This window comes from Ranitomeya imitator, chromosome 3 (genome assembly GCF_032444005.1).
Source record: "Ranitomeya imitator isolate aRanImi1 chromosome 3, aRanImi1.pri, whole genome shotgun sequence".
NCBI classification, from domain to species: domain Eukaryota; kingdom Metazoa; phylum Chordata; class Amphibia; order Anura; family Dendrobatidae; genus Ranitomeya; species Ranitomeya imitator.
In genome coordinates, this window is record NC_091284.1 from 550081294 (window position 1) to 550105204 (window position 23911).

At 41.3% G+C, this 23911-nt stretch overlaps 1 protein-coding gene across 6 annotated transcripts in view; it reads right to left on the bottom strand.

Moving 5' to 3' along the window:
• ATP11A (ATPase phospholipid transporting 11A) overlaps window positions 1-23911 on the bottom strand; it is a 290835-nt gene that overhangs the window by 11682 nt on the left and 255242 nt on the right. For all 6 annotated transcript variants that reach the window (XR_011319339.1, XM_069757899.1, XM_069757898.1 and 3 more), the window contains 3 exons: window positions 23381-23516; window positions 15052-15117; window positions 9040-9143 (listed from right to left, as the gene is read on the bottom strand). Coding sequence is in view for 5 of the 6 variants with exons in the window: in XM_069757899.1 (XP_069614000.1) it covers window positions 9040-9143; window positions 15052-15117; window positions 23381-23516 (306 nt within the window). In the remaining variant the exon portion in view is untranslated. The remainder of the gene's footprint in view (window positions 1-9039; window positions 9144-15051; window positions 15118-23380; window positions 23517-23911) is intronic.

Here is a 23911-nt window from a genome sequence, read left to right on the forward strand (position 1 = left end):
AAAAGTAAGGACCAATGATGCCTACTCGTGATATGGCGCACCACACAGTGACGCGGTCCGAATGCAGAGGTCTCAGAGATTGCAGTACTGCTGCTCTAACTCTCTCGATGTTTTGTGGTGTTGTAATCCTTCTCTCAGGTCCCCTTCGTACACATGACACATTCCCTGCTGTTCTGAATGCATTCACCCAATTTACAATTGATTGCCGTCCAGGAACACGTCCGCGTGGAGGAACAGCGAATTGTAAACGAAAAGCACGCTGCACTGCAATGATCGAGTGGGCATTTGAAAAATACGCTTCAACACAAAATGACCTCTCCTCACGTGTCCACTGCATGATGGCAACTGAAAGGCAGAGGAATACAAATCTCCCATCAGCCACTGTAAGCCACACCCACTCTCCCCTCTCTTCGACCGACAGTGCCGCCACAGCATGCAGTGCAAAAAAGCAAATTACCGCGCTCCACCCTGTATTAAATTATGATACCAATCTCCGTCTGCCAGATTGCAAATGAATGGGTACCTCTCTGAGCCATTTAAACTGGGTAAGGGTACCCGGCAGGGTTGCCCCCTGTCACACCTCCTATTTGTTCTTGCAGTTGAGCCTTAGGAGTGCAATAATAGACTTTCTAAAGAAATAGTGGGTTTCCAGTGTGGGTTGATTGAGGAGCAAATATCTCTTTACGCCAGGGATGCACAACTCCATTCCTCAAGGGCTACCAACAGTGCATGTTTTCAAGATTTCCTTAGTATTGCACAGTATGTTGGAATCATCACCTGTGCAGGTGATTAAATTATCACTTGCGCAATACTAAGGACTGGAGTTGTGCACTCATGCTTTACGCAGACAACAAGCTATTTTATTTGGGAGATGTTGACCCAGGTGATGTCATTAATTACTGAATTCGGTATTTGGTCTGGTTTGGTAATTAACTGGGGAAAATCGGTTCAAGTGCTATTTGACCCAATCCCTTCTTCTCTTTTACTAAATCAAACACAAATACAGGTAATGCAACAATTTCAACATTTGGAAATTATAATTATTGCTAGAAATCAAGATTATAACACTAAACTAGAACCCTTAATTGGGAAATGGTTGGACGGGAAATCTAGTTAACCCCTTCACGACCTTGGAGGTATCGGTATGTCCAAGGTCATGTCCCTACCTTTGATGTGAAATCCGGCGCTGAGCCACATCTGTCCCTGCACATTACAGCTGATCTGATCAGCTGTTATGTGCCTCTAACAGCCGTGGGTGGATCCGAGATATATATTACACAATATTCCTGTGTGGCTTCCGCCGATTATTTTCCACAGTCTACACAGCTTATTTAGAGATTTGATTTGGTGTAAATGACAAACCAGAATTAAATTGGAATTTTTAAAAAGGGACAAGGGTATAGGGGGATTGGCGATTCCCAATCCATGGGTATACTTTCTGGCTTCTCAGCTACAACATCTTCATGGTTGAGAACAGTCAGATGGTATGGGGATAAATTGACTTAAAGTTTTACAAAATACAAAGTGACCCCTCTAATGTGTATATTAGAGGCAGGGAAAACCTATACAAAAAAAGAGGAAGAAACAATGCCCACTCTTGCTTTAACCCCTTCATGACCTTGGGATTTTTCGTTTTTCCGTGTTCGTTTTTCGCTCCCCTCCTTCCCAGAGCCATAACTTTTTTATTTTTCCGTCAATTTGGCCATGTGAGGGATTATTTTTTGCGGGACGAGTTGTACTTTTGAACGACATCATTGGTTTTAGCATGTCGTGTACTAGAAAACAGGAAAAAAATTCCAAGTGCGGTGAAATTGCAAAAAAGTGCAATCCCACACTTGTTTTTTGTTTGGCTTTTTTGCTAGGTTCACTAAATGCTAAAACTGACCTGACATTATGATTCTCCAGGTCATTACGAGTTCATAGACACCAAACATCACTACGTTATTTTTTACCTAAGTGGTGAAAAAAAATTCCAAACTTTGCTAAAAAAAACAAAAACAAAAAAAAAAGCGCCATATTCCGATACTTGTAGCGTCTCCATTTTTCATGATCTGGGGTCGGTTGAGGGCTTATTTTTTGCGTGCCGAGATGACGTTTTTAATGATAGCATTTCGGTGCAGATATGTTCTTTTGATCGCCCGTTATTGCATTTTAATGCAATGTCGCGGCGACCAAAAAAACGTAATTCTGGCGTTTTGAATTTTTTTCCCGGTGCGCTGTTTAGCGATCAGGTTAATGCTTTTTTTTAGTTGATAGATCGGGCTATTCTGAGCGCGGCGATACCAAATATGCGTAGATATTTTTTTTATTGATTTATTTTGATTGGGGCGAAAGGGGGTGATTTAAACTTTTATATTTTTTTTATTTTTTTAACATTTTTTTCAACTTTTTTTTTTTACTTTTGCCATGCTTCAATAGCCTCCATGGGAGGCTAGAAGCAGGCACAACTCGATCGCCTCTGCTACATAGCAGCGATCTGCTGATCGCTGCCATGTAGCAGAAATGGAGGTGTGCTGTGAGCGCCGTCCACAGGGTGGCGCTCACAGCCACCGGCGATCAGTAACCATAGAGGTCTCAAGGACCTCTATGGTTACAATGGAGATGCATCGCCGACCCCCGATCATGTGACGGGGGTCGGCGATGACATCATTTCCGGCCGCCCGGCCGGAAGCGGTAGTTAAATGCCGCTGTCTACGTTTGACAGCGGCATTTAACTAGTTAATAGGTGCGGGCAGATCGCGATTCTGCCCGCGCCTATTACGGGCACATGTCAGCTGTTCAAAACAGCTGACATGTCCCGGCTTTGGTGCGGGCTCACCGCGGAGCCCTGCATCAAAGCAGGGGAGCTGACCTCAGACGTACTATCCCATCCGAGGTCAGAAAGAGGTTAATATATAAGGTTTGGGACAAGGGGAAAGAACTACTAGGTATTAAAAACTGTGGCATAATCCACTCCAACGGGAACTGAATAAACTTACTGAGTTTTCTTATTGGGAGAATAAGGGCATATATTTAATAAGACATATATTCCATCAGGAGGTATTTCAGAGTTTTGAACCCTGCATTTGGAATTTCACAGCTTTGCCATAATAACTTATCTTGAAGATAGGTAATAATCTTATTATAGATATAATTACATCTGCTAACGTTACAAGAGGATTAGTATCCATCACATAAAATCATTCACTGCTATCCTATCTATCTACTTTTCTGCACAAAATGAGAATTAGGCCCAATGCACTGCGTCCGAGGTGCGGTAAGGATTAAGCCCATTTAATCCACATGTTATGGGAATGCACAAGTATTGGAAAAAGATGGTATTTGTGATAGAACGGGTCTATCATATAAACGTCTATTAGATCCAAGAGTGTATATTTTGGGTATACTAAAAGAGGAAATGGACCCAGAGTCCCCGGTAAAGTTAGGTATGCTTCGTATTTTATTCCCAGCTCATGATGTACAATAACAAATTGTATTGTAGTACCGTGTTTGCCAGAAAAATCATGTGAATATTTTTCTGCCCAATGATGACAGAAGTATTCTAGGAGTGATACCTTTATTGGCTAACCAGAAAATAATATGTTTGCAAGCTTTCAGAGCACAGTGGCTCCTTCTTCAGACAAGATTACCTAAAGAAGGAGCCACTGTGCTCTGAAAGCTTGCAAACATATTATTTTCTGGTTAGCCAATAAAGGTATCACTCCTAGAATACTTCTGTCAGAAAAATATTCACATCGATTCCCAGCTCACAAATTACTTGCCTAATGCTGGGTAAATTCCAGCCCCCCCTACTCCTGCAGAATAAATAAAATAAATAATATAATAAGACTTGACAAAGTAATGCATCAAAAAAGAAATTCACTGCACAAATTCCACAAAAAAAAAAAAGAAAATGGTTGGATACTCCAAGGTTGTCTTTTAGTCTGAAAGAACGGATAAGGCTACTTTCACACTTCCGTCGGTACGGGGCTGTCGCCATGCGTCGGCCCGACGGACGTTGTGAAGTAAATGAACAACGGGGGCAGCGGATGCAGTTTTTCAACGCATCCACTGCCCCATTGTAATGTCCGGGGAGGAAGGGACAGAGTTCCGGCTGCGCATGCGCGGTCGGAAATGGCGGACACGTCGCACAAAAAAAGTTACATGGAACGCTTTTTTTTGTGCAGACGGTCCGCCAAAACACGACGCATCTGTCGCACAACGGATGCGATGTGTGGCCATAAGTCGCAATGCGTCGCTAATGCAAGTCTATGGAGAAAAAACGCATCCTGCGGGCAACTTTGCAGGATGCATTTTTTCTCCAAAACGATGCATTGCGACGGACGTCACACGACGCAAGTGTGAAAGTAGCCTAATACAGATGTTTTATGATGTATCCAAACGAAGTTGCATTTGGCTTTTGAACAGAAACACATACTAATAGGAGGTCTAGGGGGGATTGTCAATTTTGCTTTTCATAAAAATAGTTATTACTGTTATTTAGTATTTCAGGTTTGACAATAGGCTTGCCTATCAGTGTATACATAAGAAATATGCAACTTTCAAATTGTGTTATATGGATAGGGCCTTAAGTAGTATTGTATTTCTTTTGAGTGTTCGCCTTTTGTTACATTTTGGAACATGATAACTGTAATGCAGTGCTTTTCTCAATAAAAAAAATCTGATGTAAAAAAAATACAAGTCAGAATGGCTGAATAACCTTTTCTTTTTTTTTTTTAAAGGCTTTATTTTTCATATTTTAAAGATAATGAAATTATGAAAATATTAATTAAGAACAACTAAAGAGTGATATACTGTACATACACTTAGTACATACAACCTCAAACAACACGGTCCTGATGCCCATCCTCCCTCTCAAGAAATGTCATTAATTAACACCTTCTGCAGACACATGGTAGAACTAAATATATAAGCTCTGCTTGTACTCCTATCCGGCAGTGTCTGCTATTGCTAGGCCCCTTCCCCATACCTTATCAAACGTATAAGCACGTCTCCTGTTTGTATAGAGGACTTTATATAATGGAATATATTTACTGACTAATTGCAGCTATGACTGACAGAATCTGGGCTCATTTTTGTTAAAGGTTTGTAGAGGAGCAAGAGAATCTTTGAGGAGAATGTGGTTAGGAAGAACCTGTCAGGAACCCCATGCCCTCCAACAGGCTTCAGCGATGCACTGCACATGACCAGAAGTTCAAAAGATGGCTTCCGGTCATACATACTGCGCCTTTGAAGCTGGGAAGCATTCATTCGGCTCCAGAGAAGCACTGATGCTAAGGCTGGGTTCACATTTGCGTCTGTGTGCGCAGCATACGATCCGCATGTGTCATGCGTACATATCTTTAACATTGTACGCAGGGACATGTTTTTGCATGTGTTCGCTTGCGGATGCGAATGAATGCGTCATTTTCAGGTGTGCGGCGGGGTCCGGAAAACGCATCATGTTGCATTTTTTGAGGTGTCAAATATTGCGCAATCATGCGCATGCGGACGATTGCGTCAAAAACGCATTACTGTCTATGGCACGCATTGGTACGCAATGACATGAATGCGTACTTTAGACTGCGCATGTCCAGAAAATGATGTCACCACCCCTCCATGCGCATAAAAAACGCAAACGCATGACAAAACGCATTTAAACGCATGCACAAGCAGCGTTTTTGTTTGCGTCATGCGCAAGATGATGCACAGGCATAAGCATGTTTTTGCATGCGTTTTGGCATGCATTTGCGCATCAGATGATACGATGCACACAAACGCTAATGTGAACTTAGCCTAAATGAGTGGCGCGCATGCACTAGATGTGAATGAGTTGGAGATAAGGCTGGCTTGTGCAAATTATATTATCACACCTACAGGGGCCTGATAACATGGAAAGAGGGCTAAATAGTCTGGGGCCTCCATCGACTAGTCAAAGCCCTCAATAGGCATAGGAAACGGGGACATCATAAATGCTTTTTTAAGGCATTTATTTAACTGAACTACATTATATAGGGTAGGACAGACCTCTGTCTGAGATGAATTGGTGAATCCTGCATTGAGCAAGAAGTTGAACCAGATGACCCAGGAGGTCCCTTCCAACTCTACTTCTCTACTATTCTATGATATAAAAATAATTTCCACAATTGGACGTCTAAAAAAAATGTTCCTGTGCTGAGATAATCGGCTATGATCCCGTGCTGTCCTGTCTATATACTCTCTTGCTTCCTCCCCTGCCCAGGAGCTGTGGTATGACCAGACCATGTCCCTGTACGGTCACACACAGCCATTACACAGTACAAACAGGGGCACAATTATAAGATTCTCTCAGCACAGGAGCATTTTTATCTAAACACATCCAATTGTGGAACTAATTATTATTCAAAGTTCTATTGATTAAAGTGTTGATTAAAATTAAGTTTGTTCATGGGAAAACCCCTTTAATACTTATACAGCTCTGGCAAAAATTAAGAGACCACAGCAAGATTTTCAGTTTGACTAAGTTTTCTTATTATAGGTATATTTTTGAGTAAAACAAATTCTTTTATTCTATAAACTACTGACATGTCTCCGAAGTTCCAAGCAATACATTTTGTATTTATTTTCTGATAATGAGAAATGGTCAAAATAGCAAAAAAATGCATTCCTTGCAGACCTCAAATAATGCAAAAAAATACAAGTTCATAATCATTTAGAAACAATACTAATGTTTTAACTGAGGAAGAGTTCAGAAATCAATATTTTGTGGAATAACTATGATTTTTAATCACAGCTTTCATGCGTCTTGGCATGCTTTCTACCAGTGCATGCTTTCTACCAGTCTTTCACGCTGCTTTTGGGTTACCTTATGCCACTCCTGGTACAAAAATGTAAGCAGTTCTTCTATGTTTGATGGCTTGTGACTGTCCATCTTCCTCTGGATTACATTCCAGAGGTTTTCAATGGGGTTCAGGTCTGGAGATTGGGCTGGTCATGACAGGGATTTGATGTGGTGGTCCTTCATCCACACATTGATTGACCTAGCTGTGTGGCATGGCGCATTGTCCTGCTGGAAAATCCAGTCCTCAGAGTTGGGGAACATTGCCTGAGCAGAAGGAATCAACTGTTTTTCCAGGATAACCTTGTATGCGACTTGATTCATACGTCCTTCACAAAGATTAACCTGCCCAGTTCCAGCCTTGCTGAAGCATCCCCACATCATCACCGATCCTCCACTAAATTTCACAGTGGGTGCAAGACATTGTGGCTTGTACGTCTCTCCAGGTCTTTGTCTAACTATTAGGTGACCAGGTATTGGGCAAAGCTGAAAATTAGACTCATCAGAGAAGATTACCTTACTCCAGTCCTCTATGGTCCAATCCTTATGGTCTTTGGCAAACTTCAGCCTGGCTCTCCTTTGCTTCTCATTGATGATAGGCTTTTTTCCAGCTTTACATGTCTTGAGCCCTGCCTCTAGGAGCCTGTTTATGAACTGTTCTTGCTGTGCACTTCTCCCCAGCTGCCATTTGCCATTACTTTTGTAGGTCACTTGATGTCAACCTGCGGTTGCTGAGTGACATTCGAATAAGATGACGGTCATCCCGGTCAGTGGAGAGTCGCTTTCACCCTCTGCCGGTCTGTAGCTTTGTTGTCCCCAATGTCTGCTGCTTGACCTTGTTGTAATGGACTAACGTCTTAGAAATTTTAAGGATGGAGGCTACATGATGCTCACAGTGTTCCTCTGCTAGTAAAGCCAGAATTGAGCCCTTCTTTTCCTCACTCAAGACTTTTCTTTTCAACTCCTTTGGCATGGTTAAAAGTTATTTTTTCATTCCTATTACATTTGGGATATTACTAGCACTTGTTTTGCCATCCAGCTTGTGCTATTGCAAGAGGATTGTGAACACCACAGCAGTGTTTTTTTTACACTTTCCTAGCACATTAAGTAGAATGAGGTGTACTCTGGTTGGAATTCAACTGATACTGGAATGGAAGGGCTGTCAGACATGTAGAGATGGTTATTTTTATACAACTGTGCAGTGGTCTCTTAATTTTTGCCAGAGCTGTATATAGGCTGTGTTACTGTTAGACAACAGCAGGTGGCAGTGTTGCACAAGAATCCAAGCAATCTAGAGCAGAGAAGATTGCCTCTGAGAACATCCACAATTCACAGAGCTCAGCAACCAAGGGCAGGGGCAGGGTAGGGAGCACAAAAACACTCATCAGTAAGAACCCCTCCAAATCTGCTGCAGGTTATACCTGAAGAGAAGATCAACTGATTCCTCAGATCCAGTGAGAGATTACAGTCAGGCTGGAGGGCCAGAGAGGTCAGGAGAGCAGAGAGATACTTCATTTTTGTTAATAGGCAATACATTAAGCCATAATTTACACCAATTTCTGGCATAAAATATAGTAACTATGCCCTGCACACGTATTAAAAAAAAGTGACAGTTGCACAAAAAGTTCAACTTTTTTGGGCCTCAATATTGACTGAGATAAATTTGTATGCGAAATTCCCAAGCCGTTTTCAGACACGGAGAATACATGCACCACCTGTAACACAAAGCTGGTGTGAAGCAATAGCATGCCAGCTAAAGTACCTTGAGTGTTGAGTGACTAACTGTACAGTAACTTTAGTGCCATGGTTAACGTGCAACTGTAAAAAAAACTACAAATCTGAAGTCGGAATAGTCTATTATGAAAATGTACACTGTGGAGCCGAAATTTCTTTACGGGTGTCTAAGCCCAAACTGACATAGTAAACTAACTGGGAATGTAGCCCCTAACGAACTGCGCAAGTGACACTGTCGCGGTGCCTTACGGGATTCGGGGACAGCGGCCAGTAGTCCCAACTGGCGATTACATAAATAGATACCGATTTAGACTGCATAATACTATTTGAAGTTAAAGGCGGACTGATGGATATGTGCCTTGAACTAATATTCTGTATTAGTTCAAGGCACATATGACTGGTGAACAATATTACATATTAGAATGTTCCATATGTAGATAAAAAAAACAAAACATGCTTTGGTGTATTTTATTTTTTTAGAAAGGATAGTACAGAAGATATGGACTTACCAGACGATTCCTCCCCAAAGCAAAGAAAAAACAATATAGAAAACAAGTGACCCCCAAATGACAAAGTGGTTTATCCACGTCCAATATTGTGTATCCAGTGCCAGCTGAAAGAAGCAAGAAACTAAAGTTATCTGGATGCTAGGTAAAATAGATTTAATGCATTTATATTCAGTACTGTCCAAAAGTTTTAGGCAGGTGTGGAAAAAATGCTGCAAAGTAGGAAAGGTTTTAAAAATACAAGTGTTAAAAGATTGTTTTTTTTTATCAACTAACAAAATTCAAAGTGAATCAAAGTATGAGAAGTGACAATTTTGGTGTGACCACCCTTTGCTTTCAAAACAGCATTAATTCATCTTGGAGAACTTATAGATCTTCTGTGGATGTAGGGTTGCACAAATCTTTGTTACTTTATGTAATCCAAGACAAATTGGATGATGTTGAGATCAAGTCTCTGTAGGGACCGTATCATCAATTCCATGACTTCTTTTTCTTTATGCTGAAGATAGATCTTAAGGAAGACCATAAATGCAGTGGTCAGCCAAGGAAACTTAGTGCATGAGATGAAAGACAAGTCATACTTACTTCCTGTTGATATCAGAAGATGTTCAACAGTGCCATCAGCTCAGAACTGCCAGTAACTAGTAAGACCCAGCTACACCCATCTACTGGGTACAATAATACAATAATGAGTTTCTGCACACAACAAAGAAGCCTGGTGGAGGTTCCTTGCAAGTTTGGGGCTGTATTTCAGCAAATGGAGTTGGATATCTGGACAGGATTAATAGTGTCCTGAGAAAAACAGGCATATACTTATCCATCATGCAAAACAACCATCATCGAGGTGTCCCATTGTGTAACGGGGCTACCGCAACTAAAAGGCTTCAGAGAACCGCAGCGCTCTGCGCCTCGTTCACACACAGTGAACAGAAGCTCTTCTCCTGAATTCTGACCTGGCTGTCTTGTGCCAGCAGTGCAGGAGTTAACCTTATTGCTGAGTTGCTGAGAGCTGGGTCTCTCAGCTGAATTTGATTTTGTAATATATAAATATATATATATATATATATATATATATATATATATTTAATTATATAAAATGCTCTATATAGACCTAGCTTTGACTACAACTGTTGTCAATGATCAGTTCAGCTGCCTGGCTAGGAGTGTGAAGGAGCGTGGTCTTAGGAGCTTGGAGGTTTATCTACTTAGATTGTTGTCTGCTTATTTGGTTGCATGTTAAACCTGTTTTCTCTCCTTTGTTGTTGCTACCCTTTTTCCTACACAGTATTTCATCTGTGGTTGTGTGAGCTTTTGGGGTGTTTGCTATTTAAGTTACCTTGTCTGTATTCCCTGGCTATTTGTTGTTTTGTTATTTTTGTACAGTCCTCCTTCCTGGGGGGAGAGGGGGCCACTGATCGGGTTTACACAGGAGACAGGGATTTGCTGGCGGCTCAGGCCTCCAAACCATTCTAGGTACCCCTGAGATAAGGGCAAGTCAGGGCCCCTTTATAGAGTCAGGGACAGGTGCGGGTCCCAGTACGCCGTCCTGCCCCTTTTATCGCCGTTTACGGCGTGACAGATTGCCTCCAATTCTATTCTGCAGCACATACAGCCAATTTCATTAAGAACCATCTTCATCTTAAAGAAGGATGGATTAGTCGTGGAAGTGAGGACATGGCCCGACAGAGTCATGATCTCATCATAGAGTCTGTCTGGGATTACAAGAAAAGACAAAAGGATTTCACATGCTTACATCCACATTTCAGAGAATTTACTGTGCGAAGTTCTCAGAGATTTTTGGAACAACCTTCCTGCTGAATTCCTTCAAAACCTGTGCACGTTTACCTAGAAGAACTGATGCTGTTGTGAAGATAAAGGGAAGTCCCACCAAATTTTGATTTGATTTAGATTTCTCTTTTGTCCATTTACTTAAAATTTTGTTATATATCAAAACATACGACTTCATGAATATTACTAAAATCCATTGGAAAAATATTCTTCATACAATCTAAGCCCTGTCTAATTTGTTCTTTTTGCATCGTAAAACGTTTTGTGGCTTTCTAAACATTTCAAGGCTTTACTGTATGTCCTTTTTGGTAATGCTCAGCTTAGAGGAATTGTCTATGTAATATAGATAATAATATATCCGCGCTAGGAGCAATACCCTTTCATTAAACAATGGACCAATGAATAGCCTGTCAAGTCTTAATTACCTATCAGCCCCACTTTTATCTATGGTTGTACCTTTCAAGCACCATATAGACCTTCAGTCTTTTTTCATTCAATTTTACCCACTGGGTGTTTTTTAATGTAAATTGCCGTCCCAATATGGATACTATAATATAAAGAATATTTCAATATTATAAGGGCGCACTTGCTAAACAAATCCTACCAAGAGGATATATGAAATCTATATAAAAGAAAAACGCAAGGAACTGTATATGGAACAATAAAGTTACACCGAAGAAACTAACCTGAACAACGTTACCTCCTGTGATCCGGTTACTTTCTCTCTATTGCGTTGCTTAATGAAGTCCTCCTCCTATGGTCGGACCTTCAAGTGAGTTCGGGAGCTTCGGCGGGCGGTGAACGCTGCTCCGGCCGGAAGCAGCGCTCTAACACGGCCGCTATTTGTGTTTAGGCAGCGTGAAATAGCTGCGCGCTGTGAAAGTTAGCCGCTAGGTATCCCGACAGTGCAGGACCTAGCGTGACGTCACAGTCACGTGAGCACACACGTGACCGGCTACGGATAGCACAATAGACCAAAAGCCTTTTGGTCTATTACCCAGTGGGTAAAATTGAATGAAAAAAGACTGAAGGTCTATATGGTGCTTGAAAGGTACAACCATAGATAAAAGTGGGGCTGATAGGTAATTAAGACTTGACAGGCTATTCATTGGTCCATTGTTTAATGAAAGGGTATTGCTCCTAGCGCGGATATATTATTATCTATATTACCTTTAGTACACGACGCAGTAAAGTGGTACTGTGACAATATCTGCTGCAAGGAAATAGTGTAGCAAGCGCCACCAATTTTCTTTATACTGAATTGTCTATGTAGACTAACAGCGTAATCGATAATATGGAGAGTACAACAAATGTCTAACGTAAACAATTCTTCACCCTATAAAGATTGCGGTACCATTATTAATGCCATTAAAAAGGAAACTATCAGACCCTTTCCCAGACAAAATAACAAATACACGTGGTGGCACACACAGATAAATCAGGTACTGTGTGCCATGTAGGAAACCAGGACTAAGAGAAGATCATGGTGGTGGGGAGACCAATGTTGGATGAGTTATCTATCTGATTTCTTTTCTTTTAAAAATGGCTAGTGTGCTGTAAAATAATAAAAAGCTCATGGCTACCCAATTCCCTGACGCTCCTTGGTACTGGTGCAAAATACCCGCCAGTCACGTTGTCTTTTCAAATGTGGACAGTGTATCCATCATTGCTGCACTTAATGAGCGGCCATGATGGTGACATGTTACTTATCACTGTAGCCACTGATAGCCAGCAGCAGTGACTATTTATTCTCAGCTGTGGCAATTAAGTGGCTGTAGGGGTGACTGAGTGGCTGAGGTTGTCATGTGCCATCCACGCTGGAAAGCAAGAAGAAACGACTGGAGTGGGACTCGCTACATTAGTAGGTGCTTTTTATTATTGTTAAAGGGAATCTGTCACCAGGTTTTTTCTACCCCCATCTGAGAGCTGCATGATGTTTGGACAGAGATCCTGATTTCAGCAATGTACGGTATCAGTTATTGTTCTGCTAGCTGCGGTTTTAATAAAATCACTTTTGTAACTGCTGCAGATCTAGCAGTTCTCGGAATGCTGAGAGCTGGCATATTTCTGTGCACCCTGTGTATGGGCAGAATGCTGCCAGTCAGTGGGGGGATTACCTGGCAGCAAGTTTAATAGTCCTCTAGTGGTAATCTCAGAGTCTCTGTCTCTATATGATGCTGCCCTCAGATTAGGTGGCAATTACTTGGTGATGGATTCCCTTTAAAGAACAGTCAAGCCCTTTGTAATATAAAAATGGGGTGAACAACCCTTTAATTTAAGATGACCTGCAATTAGAGCCATTGATGTCTAGACTGGAATGTGACCAGACTGTCCATCAGCTTGTTCCTACTGAAAAACACTCCACAATGGAAAGCTGCTTTTTCAATTGGAGGGTGCTGATAGATAAGTCAGGTCGCATGTCCTGTGGCCACCAGCCATTTTGAGAATGGGAGATCTGTTCAGTCTGTGTGGAAGATTAGGCTAAATTCCCATGATGAGCTTTTAGTGAGTTTTTGATGTTGCCGATTTTTTGCACCCATTAAGTAAAATAGGTTACTTGCATTTTTTAAAAATATGCAGCGTGAAAAACTCACCAAAACTCATATCGGGAACGTAGCCTAATAATGCACTGTGGTTAAAACACAAGGACAACAATACCCTCCCCTGCTTGCACAATCATGCAAACTTTCTCCTCTCCAATCCATCTTAAATGCGGCAGCCAGGGTCATATTTCTGTCCAGCCGCTTCACTGATGCCTCCATCTTGTGCCAGTCATTACACTGGCTACCCATTCGCTGCAGGGTCCAGTATAAACTCATCTCTCTCACCCACAAAGCTCTCCACAGTTCTGCACCGCCTTATATCTCCTCTCTCATCTCAGTCTATCGCCCTACACGTGCCCTCCGTTCTACAAATGACCTAAGACTAACATCCCCCATTATCCGAACCTCGCACCTCCGTCTTCAAGACTTCTCTCGTGCTGCGCCAGCTCTCTGGAATGCACTTCCCCAGACGATCAGACTGATACCTAGCCCCGACCTATTCAAGCGCGCTTTAAAAACCCATCTCTTCAAACAAGCCTACCAAATCAACTACTCTGTAAACTAACTTTGTCTTGTTCCCTCCTTCCAAATATTATCTGCATGTGAATCTGCACCCTACTATTCATCTGTCTCCACACCCTCCATGCACATGATAACTGCACTTGATGCTTGACTATTGCACTTAAACACACGGGCTGATGACCGGATCATGCAGCTTTATATGAAAATCCCTATTTATTATAATTGCCAGACCTGAAATAACAAGCACTTTTCACCTATTGTGTCCCCCCATTTCCTTGTAGATTGTAAGCTTGCGAGCAGGGACCTCACCCCTAATGTCACTGTTTAAATTGTCTTAACTTGTACTGAATTTGTCTGTACATGCCCCCGCTTAATTGTAAAGTGCTGCGGAATTTGTTGGCGCTATATAAATAAAAAATTATTATTATTATTATTATTATTGTAAATCCTTAAAGGGGTTATCCGGGACCTTTGTATCTTTCTTACGGGGTTAAGAGAATACAGGCAGGTAGTTAAGTACCTACCTGTTCTGCCCAGTGCCATGTTCTGTGGCTTAGGTTGAGGTAATGTTGACAGAGCAGCTTCTCCTTTTCCGTTCTGTTGATGGAGTGTCTCTGCCAAAGTCATGCTGATTAACAGCCGACTCCCCAGTGCCTAACTGCAGGGAGCTGTCAATCAGCATGACGTCTGTAGTGATGCCCTGTCAGCAAAGTAGACTGGAAGAAGAAGAGCTGACCTGTTGGTGTGAGGTCAAATGAAGCAGCAGAATCGCGGTGACCGTTCTAAGCCGCCTCCGGCCAGAAGAGGCAGTTAGTTAACAATTACCTGCCGGGACATTCTTAGCCCCATAAGAAAAAATATGAAAAATCCTGGATAACCCTTTTAAGTATTTAACCCTCATTTTTTATTGCATAATTATGTTTTCTGTGTGCCACAGTTTGTGAGGAAGGCTGCACTAATAAGTGCAAGAGGAGAACCTGTAATAAATATATTAGTGAACGCAACAAAATCATGTCAAATCAAAATGAAAAATAACAATGTCCACCATAATCAAGACACCAAAATGTGAACTAGAGTTAATGCAAAATAAGCCTCAATAAGACCATTTGTATTATATTACATTTGACTGGTATTCAGTAAAAGAACCAATGTGATATATTACCTTAAGTGTTACTGTAAATACCAAGACAGTAAAGACCAGTGTTCCAAAGGTCCAGTTTCCCAGCATCTAGTTAATGAAACCCAAAAGAAATGTTACTAAATGTCACTCTCTTCCAAGAAGACCATGACCCCTATTCAGAAAAGTCATAAAAAGTATCTAGAAGACATCAAAAATATGTTGGAAGTCAACAGTTTATTGAGTAAAGTCAGATTGTAAGCTTGCGAGCAGGGCCCTCACTCCTTTTGTTGATCTGTTGATTTATGTGATTATTGTTATTCTCTAATTATTATTATTATTATTTATTATTATAGCGCCATTTATTCCATGGCGCTTTACATGTGAGGAGGGGTATACATAATAAAAACAAGTACAATAATCTTGAAAAATACAATTCACAACTGGTACTGGAGTGTCTTTTATTGTCTGTATAAGACAAATTGTAAAGCGCTGCAGAATATGTTAGCGCTATAGAAATAACATTATTATTATTATTAAGACTGACAAAATTTAGCTTTATAAATACGTCCTTATGACTTTTGCTGATAACAGCAACAATTATACAGATTAAACCAAAGATGACAATTTATATCAAGATATCAGACGTTTGTAATAGAGGAGCATTAAACATAAAACACGAGAGAATTATAAAGTGAACAGATCTAACTGTACCACAGCCATAGAAAAAACATGGCGCAAGGAAACTGTTGGCCGCTGGGTTCCTAACTGACTATGGAATCAATGGTAGCACAAGAATATGTTCATGGGGTGTTTCATGGATTGGGTTTCCATGTCTCAGCGGCAGCAGACAAGCCTTAGCCAACTGTGCAGAATGATAAGATACTTGTGTAAACATAGGAGAAACTGAAAGAACATATAAATCAATTAATACATACTGCTCTACGGTCAGTCCTTCAAACACATATGGATTTTCTTGGCAGACTAAAGTATTGGAGATGGCTCAGTGGTTAAAACTATCTTTTTACAGTGGTGGGTTGCCGAGGTCAAATCTCACCAAGGACAAGATCTGCAAAGATTTTGTATGTTCTCCCCATGTTTGCTTGGGTTTCCTCTGCGTACTCTGGTTTTCCCCAACACTTAAAGTGAACCTGTCAGCAGTTTTGGCCGGTATAAGATAGGGCCACTGCCTTTCAGGGCTTACCTACAGCATTCTATAATGCTGTAGATAAGCCCCCTGTCTGATCTGAAAGATAAGAAAAATAGGCTTTATTATACTCACCCGGGGAGGCGGTTTGGTGCGGTCCAGTCCGATGGGTGTTGCAGGTCCGGGTCTGGTGCCTCCCATCTTTTTGCGATGTCGCCCTCCTGTTGCTTCATTGCTCCCCAGCATCGCACTTCTGCGCAGGTGTACTTATCTGCCCTGGTGGGGGCAGAGCAAAGTACTGCAGTGCGCAGGCGCTGGGCCTCTCTGACCTTTCCCGGCACCTGCGCAATTAAGTATGCCTGCGCAGGTGCGCGATGCCGGGGAGCAATGAAGCAACTGGAGGGCGGCATCACAAGAAGATGGGAGGCGCCGGACCCAGATCTGCGACACCCACCAGCCGGGATCGCACCGGACCGCCCCCCGGGTGAGTATAATAAAACTTATTTTTCTTATCTTTCAGATCGGACCAGGGGCTTATCTACAGCATTATAGAATGCTGTAGATAAGCCCTGAAAGGCAGTAGCCATATCTTATATCAGTCAAAACTGCTGACAGGTTCCCTTTAAAGACATATTGATAGGGGACCTAGATTGTAAGCCCCAATAGTGACAGTTCCCGATAATGTCTGTAAGGCGCTGTGTAATTAATGACGCTATATAAGTGAGTAAAACTGATAAAATATAAATAGAAAATTTGCAGAAGGCTTCCGCCCATTTTGTCAGTTTGGTCGTCAGGACTTATGCTAAGCTCTTAAGGTTCAGTATAGGAAATGTTATTGCTACAAAATATAATATTATATATAAATTAAAAATAACATTCTAGTGAGTTTTTCGAGGAACAGTCTGCCATTCTATTTGTAGAAGAGTATAGATGATATCCCTAAATATCTTGTCTCAATCCCATTGACAAAGTTTGGAAAGCCAACAAAAAGCCAGCCTGTACTACTAAAATCTCTAAGGGCCCATTTAGGAAAGCCATTAAAAAATACTTTGGCTATATAAATCTCGATCCTCATCGCAGTTTAGCCAAAAAGAATTCTATGTGCACAGTGTGATCGTTAACACAATCGTGTGCGTCTGGAAGACCATCGTTATCGGCAGACATCTACTGCTTACAAGTTCTTACATTGCTGATAACATTGATTTTTTTGCTGGCATGAAGATCCAACAATCGTTTTGCCCTTTTGTCGGGCGATTGCCAGCATATCTATACAAGCCAATAATCAGCAAACTAGTGTTGTAAAGAACCCAAACATCAGCTTGTTTAAGTGAGCCTTAACTTAAAGGGAACCTGTCACCCCCAAAATCGATGGTGAGGTAAGCTCACCGACATCAGGGGCTTATCTACAGCATTCTGTAATGCTGTAGATAAGCCCCCGAAGTAACCTGAAAGAGGAGAAAAAGAGGTTAGATTATACCCACCCAGGGGTGGTCCCGCTGCGGCGCCGGGCCTCTCTGACCTTTCCGGCGCCTGCGCACTGCTGTACTTTGCTCTGCCCTCAACAGGGCAGACAAAGTACGCCTGCACTGGAGCCGCGGTGTGAAGACCAGAAGAGAACGTCATGGAATGAAGATGGGAGGCGCTGTTCCGGACCTGAGACACTCATCGGAACAGGACCGCCCCTGGGTGAGTATAATATAACCTCTTTTTCTCCTCTTTCAGGTAACATCGGCGGCTTATCTACAGCATTACAGAATGCTGTAGATAAGCCCCTGATGACAGTGAGCTTACCTCACCATCGATTTTGGGGGTGACAGGTTCCCTTTAAAATGTGAGGGCTTGTAGGGTAGTAGTAGGGTACCTAATATGCTGCCCAACAATCATACCTGGATGAGTTCTTTACATGTCACGTACTTTGGTTACATAGACTACCACCTCACACATACCGGACTCACTATCAAAGAACTCCAATGACGATCAGTCTGTTGTAAGACTGAGATGGCTCACAGGGAAAAAAAATAATTTGCAGTCACGTGCATTCATTCATGTAAGGGAATGTTTTTTTTTATTAATTGCTTATGGTAATCACTGATATCAGTCACTAGTAGAAGATGAATGTGTGGGCACGTGAATTCTGGCAAGAAATGGATCTCGCGTGTCAAAGGTCTTCAGCACAATGTACTATTATGTGACAAAATGAAATGTTCAAGAAAATTTCCACTGTAAAAGGTGTTTTTTCGTCAATGAGAGCATACGGACATCATTGTCCTCTGCTCACGACGTCTCTAGCTAGAATAGAGACCTAAAGACCGTCCTGTCCTAGTACACTCATGAGAATCTGCTTGGCTGTTCATAGCTTCCACTAACAAAATCTGTCCATAGCTTTTGCTGATTTTTAGGGGTGGAAAGAGCAGCTGCATTCTCAAACAGTTTTTCTAACTAATCTCTTTAAAATTATATTAAAATTAAAGCACATTTCATAGGACAAATATGCTATTATATTATACTGCAAAATGAGAGCATGGTTCAAGTACCGAAGTCCAAGTTCATGCACAGGAAAGCTAGAAAATTAAGATTTTGTATTTGTCTTCAAATATAATATACTTTATTTCCCTGATGTTCTAGTGCATCATTTATGTCTATAGGAGATTCAATTACTGTCTGGATGCACATACAGTGTAGGTGCCAACAGCTAACACTAGTTCTCACATCCAGCCAAATTACTACTTAGCAAGTGTAAGAAAACAATATACACAACAAAGTATCACCCACGTGACATCATCACTACACATAATCATAACACACAGCAAACCAAATCAATAGTTCTCTGACTAAGGCATTATAGTACATCAATACCTTCACTGCAGCACCATACAGGATATACGCATTAAAAAACAGGAATATTAACTAGATCAACATTCCAGGAAGAGACATTCCGTCATTTACTACAAATATAATGTAGTCGGACTATTAAGAATGTATATCACTCAAGGTGTGATCACAAACAAATGACTTGACCTCACCATGGTACAATGTAAAATCACATTTATTGAAAAAATTATTAAAAACAACATATGTAGAAAACAAACAAGGGTACTGGAACCACAAAAACGAGGGACTTTTCTACCATAGGTTACCCGCAAATATACTGTGAACTATCACATGCATAAAAATAGTATCTCACAGCGATGACATGCTTGAAAGTGCTCTGAGGTACACATGTCCACCTGGCTATAGTGATATATGGATCTAGATAGCTAAACGCTTATATTCTAGGTGTCCCAGATGAATTATGCTCCCCCAAGTAAAAGGCATAGACACGCAATGAATAGAGAAGTATACCTGATAGTTGACCACATAAGGGGCAGAGGGACGCCGAGGTTCACCCCCCCTTATGTGGTCAACTATCAGGTATACTTCTCTATTCATTGCGTGTCTATGCCTTTTACTTGGGGGAGCATAATTCATCTGGGACACCTAGAATATAAGCGTTTAGCTATCTAGATCCATATATCACTATAGCCAGGTGGACATGTGTACCTCAGAGCACTTTCAGGCATGTCATCGCTGTGAGATACTATTTTTATGCATGTGATAGGTCACAGTATATTTGCGGGTAACCTATGGTAGAAAAGTCCCTCGTTTTTGTGGTTCCAGTACCCTTGTTTGTTTTCTACATATGTTGTTTTTAATAATTTTTTCAATAAATGTGATTTTACATTGTACCATGGTGAGGTCAAGTCATTTGTTTGTGATCACACCTTGAGTGATATAGCGTAATATGTATGGTACAGGGTCCCCTGTTTTGAGGGACATTTAGTAATACTATTGAGCAAATCCTGTGAATATATATTAAGAATGTATGTATGTATGTATGTAGTGTTCCCGTTTTACACTTGACACAATGGCTATTGAGGACTAAAAGTGCTTTCACATTGCGTTTAGTACACACTCTGTGGCTCTGTCAAGGCATACATCCGAACACCTGCCCCTGCAAAACGCGATTCGGATGTATGCGCCAACGGGGCAATAGATTATAATGGTACCGGCAGAGTGCAGTCTACTACGTCTGGGTGTCCTCCTCCCATAGCCGTAGATGCTCGAAAATGATGCTCCATTATAATCTATAGCCCCATCATCCCATTTTGTGGGGGTACACAGATATAAACCTTGATGGGGCCACCAAGCATGTACTAAACGCAATGTGAAAGCTAGAGAATCAATGGTCATGATCCAAATATACGGTCTAGGTATTTAGCATACAAATTCCCTAAGACTGTTCTGATGTGACATACAGTGCCTTATACTCTTCAAACACGGCATACACATACACACCCATGTAGCACTACATTCCTAGTAACATGTACACAGCTACAAGCACCAAATAAAATAATCGAAGAAAGGCACAGCACATCAAAATGGCAGGTTCTTACCAAGTACGTGTTGGTTGTCAAGATCTGATGAAAGCAACAGTGGCAAAAGCAAAAGAAACAGAAACATAAAAATGCACAGCACAACAGAAACAACAAAATAAACCAGAACATGTAAAAACTGGAAGTCTACATATCAATGCAAAATAGGATCAATGACTCGTGGTCTGTGAGTAAGGCATCATGCACTACATAGTCAGCCCATTAGTAAGTCATCCTGGGATCCTTTCCCTTATTGTTTCATACAGAGCAGCGATGACCACATCTGTCCTTTATTTATTGGTGGTGTAATGTCTACGACAGAGCCAGTTTGTGGGTATTTCAACTTTGAAGCAAAGTCCCTTTATGGTCTGATTAAAATCAAACTTTTAGTTTCAGTTCCCACAATGAGTTTTAGTTAAATTTTAGATGCCGCATATCTTCACTGTGCACAAAATGCAGCATTTTACAGTTCCAGTTCATGGAATTTATAAAAATTTCAGGTCCACTGAGCTTTTATTTTAAAAGCATAAATTTACCTGCGGTACGTTTTTGAAATCCACAAATCGTCAATTTCTCTTGCAGGTACGCTGAGTTTTATTTGCAGATTTTCCCATAGAATTGCATTAGATGCATAAAGTCCATAGGCAGAAAGCACATGCGTTTTTCAAGCATTTTCGCTGCAGAAATGCACTAAAATTGCATGTAATCCCGCACATGACTGTATCAATAAAGCAACATCATGTAGCTAATACGCCAGAAATGCTGAGAAAATCTGCAATAACAAAAACTCACCAAATACTCATTGTGTGCCTTATTTTGCACCTTACTGGGCTCATTATTTTTCTAACTGTTCTAGCTGATCTATAGAGGTATTGTCACTAGATGTGACATATATACTTACTGCTGGCTCAGTGTATCATTCTTCACCTATTGGAGTTTGGGAGTTGGGATTTCGGGTTGGTTGCATGCCGTTAGATTCTACCTCTTAGGGTATGTTTCCATGTTCAGGAAACGCTGCGTGTTTGACGCTGCATAGAGACGCAGCGTCAAACACGCAGCGTCCAGATGTTACAGCATAGTGGAGGGGATTTAATGAAAGTGAGTTTGCCGCTCCGTCCAAACCGCCAGCCATCCTGAACGTGGACACGTACCCTTAGCCTTTTCATACTAGAGCAGTGTCCTCTAATTAGTAGCCAGGGAGTCACATGTGGCTGTATGTCCTAAGGCTACAGGACATGAGCACTGGGGTGAAAGTCATTGCACTGGCAGCCAACAACATGGTAAAAGACTTAAGGCCCTGTCACACTTAGCGACGCTACAGCGATCCCGACAACGATACGACCTGTCAGGGATCGTTGCTGCATCGCTATGTGGTCGCTGGTGAGATGTCAAACTGTGAGATCTCCCCAACGACGCAGCAGCGATGCGGCGACCTGTAGCGACCTGTACAACGATGTCACATGGCAGCTATTTCATGACGATTAACAGACCTCAATGAGGGAAGTCCTGTCATGAGGTCGTTGGTAAGGTGTCAAACACAGCGATGTGTGCTACCCAGCGGGACCTCAAGGATCAAAAAAATGTCGGTGTGTCAGTGATACCCAGGCGTGGCGGAAGGGCCAAACGATAGACCACAGGATTAACCTGTTCGAGGACTTTGAAGGGGCCTAAGTAGCGAGGAGCAAATTTAGTGGACTCAACTCGCAGCCTGATGTTACGGGCGGAGAGCCACACCAAGTTGCCAGGAGCGAAGGTCAGGCAAGATTGGAGGCTGGGTCCAGTGCAGCAACTTATAACTGCAGGCTTGTGACATCACTAAAGGGGCTTGAGTTGCCCTCCCCTCTCCTCAGATGTACAGTTTGTACCAACAATACTTGTAATTCTCATATCTTAGCTTGAGAACATGTCAGAATCACAGCACACCCATCATTCCTCTTATTTTAAAATTGGCTTTCTAATGATACCAAATTTGTCCTATGTGTTCCACATGGTTCCGGAGAAATCAGCACTTTGTACTCGTTGTGTTTAGCTGCTCGCGCTTACAGTGTTTGACAGATCTACCAATGGAAGTTAGCAATATATACTCATTTTTCTAGCCCAAATTGGTGGCCCAATATCTTATTATAATAGAACAAAGAACCTCATGTCTTTTGAGAGAGACTAGACTAGTTTTATCTGGTACTGGAGGGAGATTTGTGCGGCTACAGGCGCAATAAAAATTCTTGTAGTGGGGGCCATGAGGGATTTGGTATCCACACACACACACACATCTCATCAAGCAGAAACACAGAGAGAAGGAAGGGGGGGGTCAGAGCCCACAGTACGTGGGCTAACAGGGAAAACTAAAAATCATATTATACATTATCATCACAGTGGCTACTTTGAAGAACCTAGAATATATGACAATTTCAGTTGTTTCACACTTTTTTGTTAAGTATATAATTCCACATGTTTTAATTCATAGTTCTGATGCCTTCAGTGTGAATGTACAATTTTCATAATCATGAAAATACAGAAAAATCTTTAAATGAGAAGGTGTGTCCATACTTTTGGTCTGTACTGTATATTTTCTTAATTAGTATAAAGTTCTTTAAAACGGGTATAATATTGTGTACTAAAGAATAATAAGAAAATAATTTCCAATTAAAAAAATAAAATGATTGCTAAAGACACAAATGTAGCACAAACATAACACCCAAGACTCGTTGTGGTATAAAATATGCCAGGAAATGTTCCACAACTTTTCGCTGTGTTTGATAATTTGTGTTTTTTTTTCCTAATATGAATTCACCTCCATGATTTTCGCGGGCCTTACCTGTCCATTGCTAGTCACAGTGGCATTGTCAAACAAGAAATACGCCCCAAAGAAAAATACAACAGCATCAAACAATCCCAGGAAGGTCCAATAAATAAACAGACGCCAACGCAGTAGTGCATTCTTTGCAATGTCCCTGTTTCAGAATGAAAAAAAAAAATAGCTTGTTAAAGGCTGGCCAAAGCATTTTTTCTGCTTGATGCAGACACTTGCTGATCTTGTTGACTTCATTAGGAAATTACTTTCTCATTGTGAATTAATCACCCTGTCAACATACAATATACCGTGTGAAGACAGGAACGGCAATGTGACATAATGACATATGAAGCCACTGATTCCGCTGATGCAGCATCTTACATGTATCAAAAGACCTTTAACCCCCAACTCATTTTCTATTTTGACACTGCATCCTGGCAGCGGTCACCTTTTTATTTGTTCGCTGGTAGAGTATTATCTGGTTTTTATATTAGTTATTTTCCTGTGATTATTGATTTGTATAGATGCCATTTTGAAAAAAAAAAACATACTGTA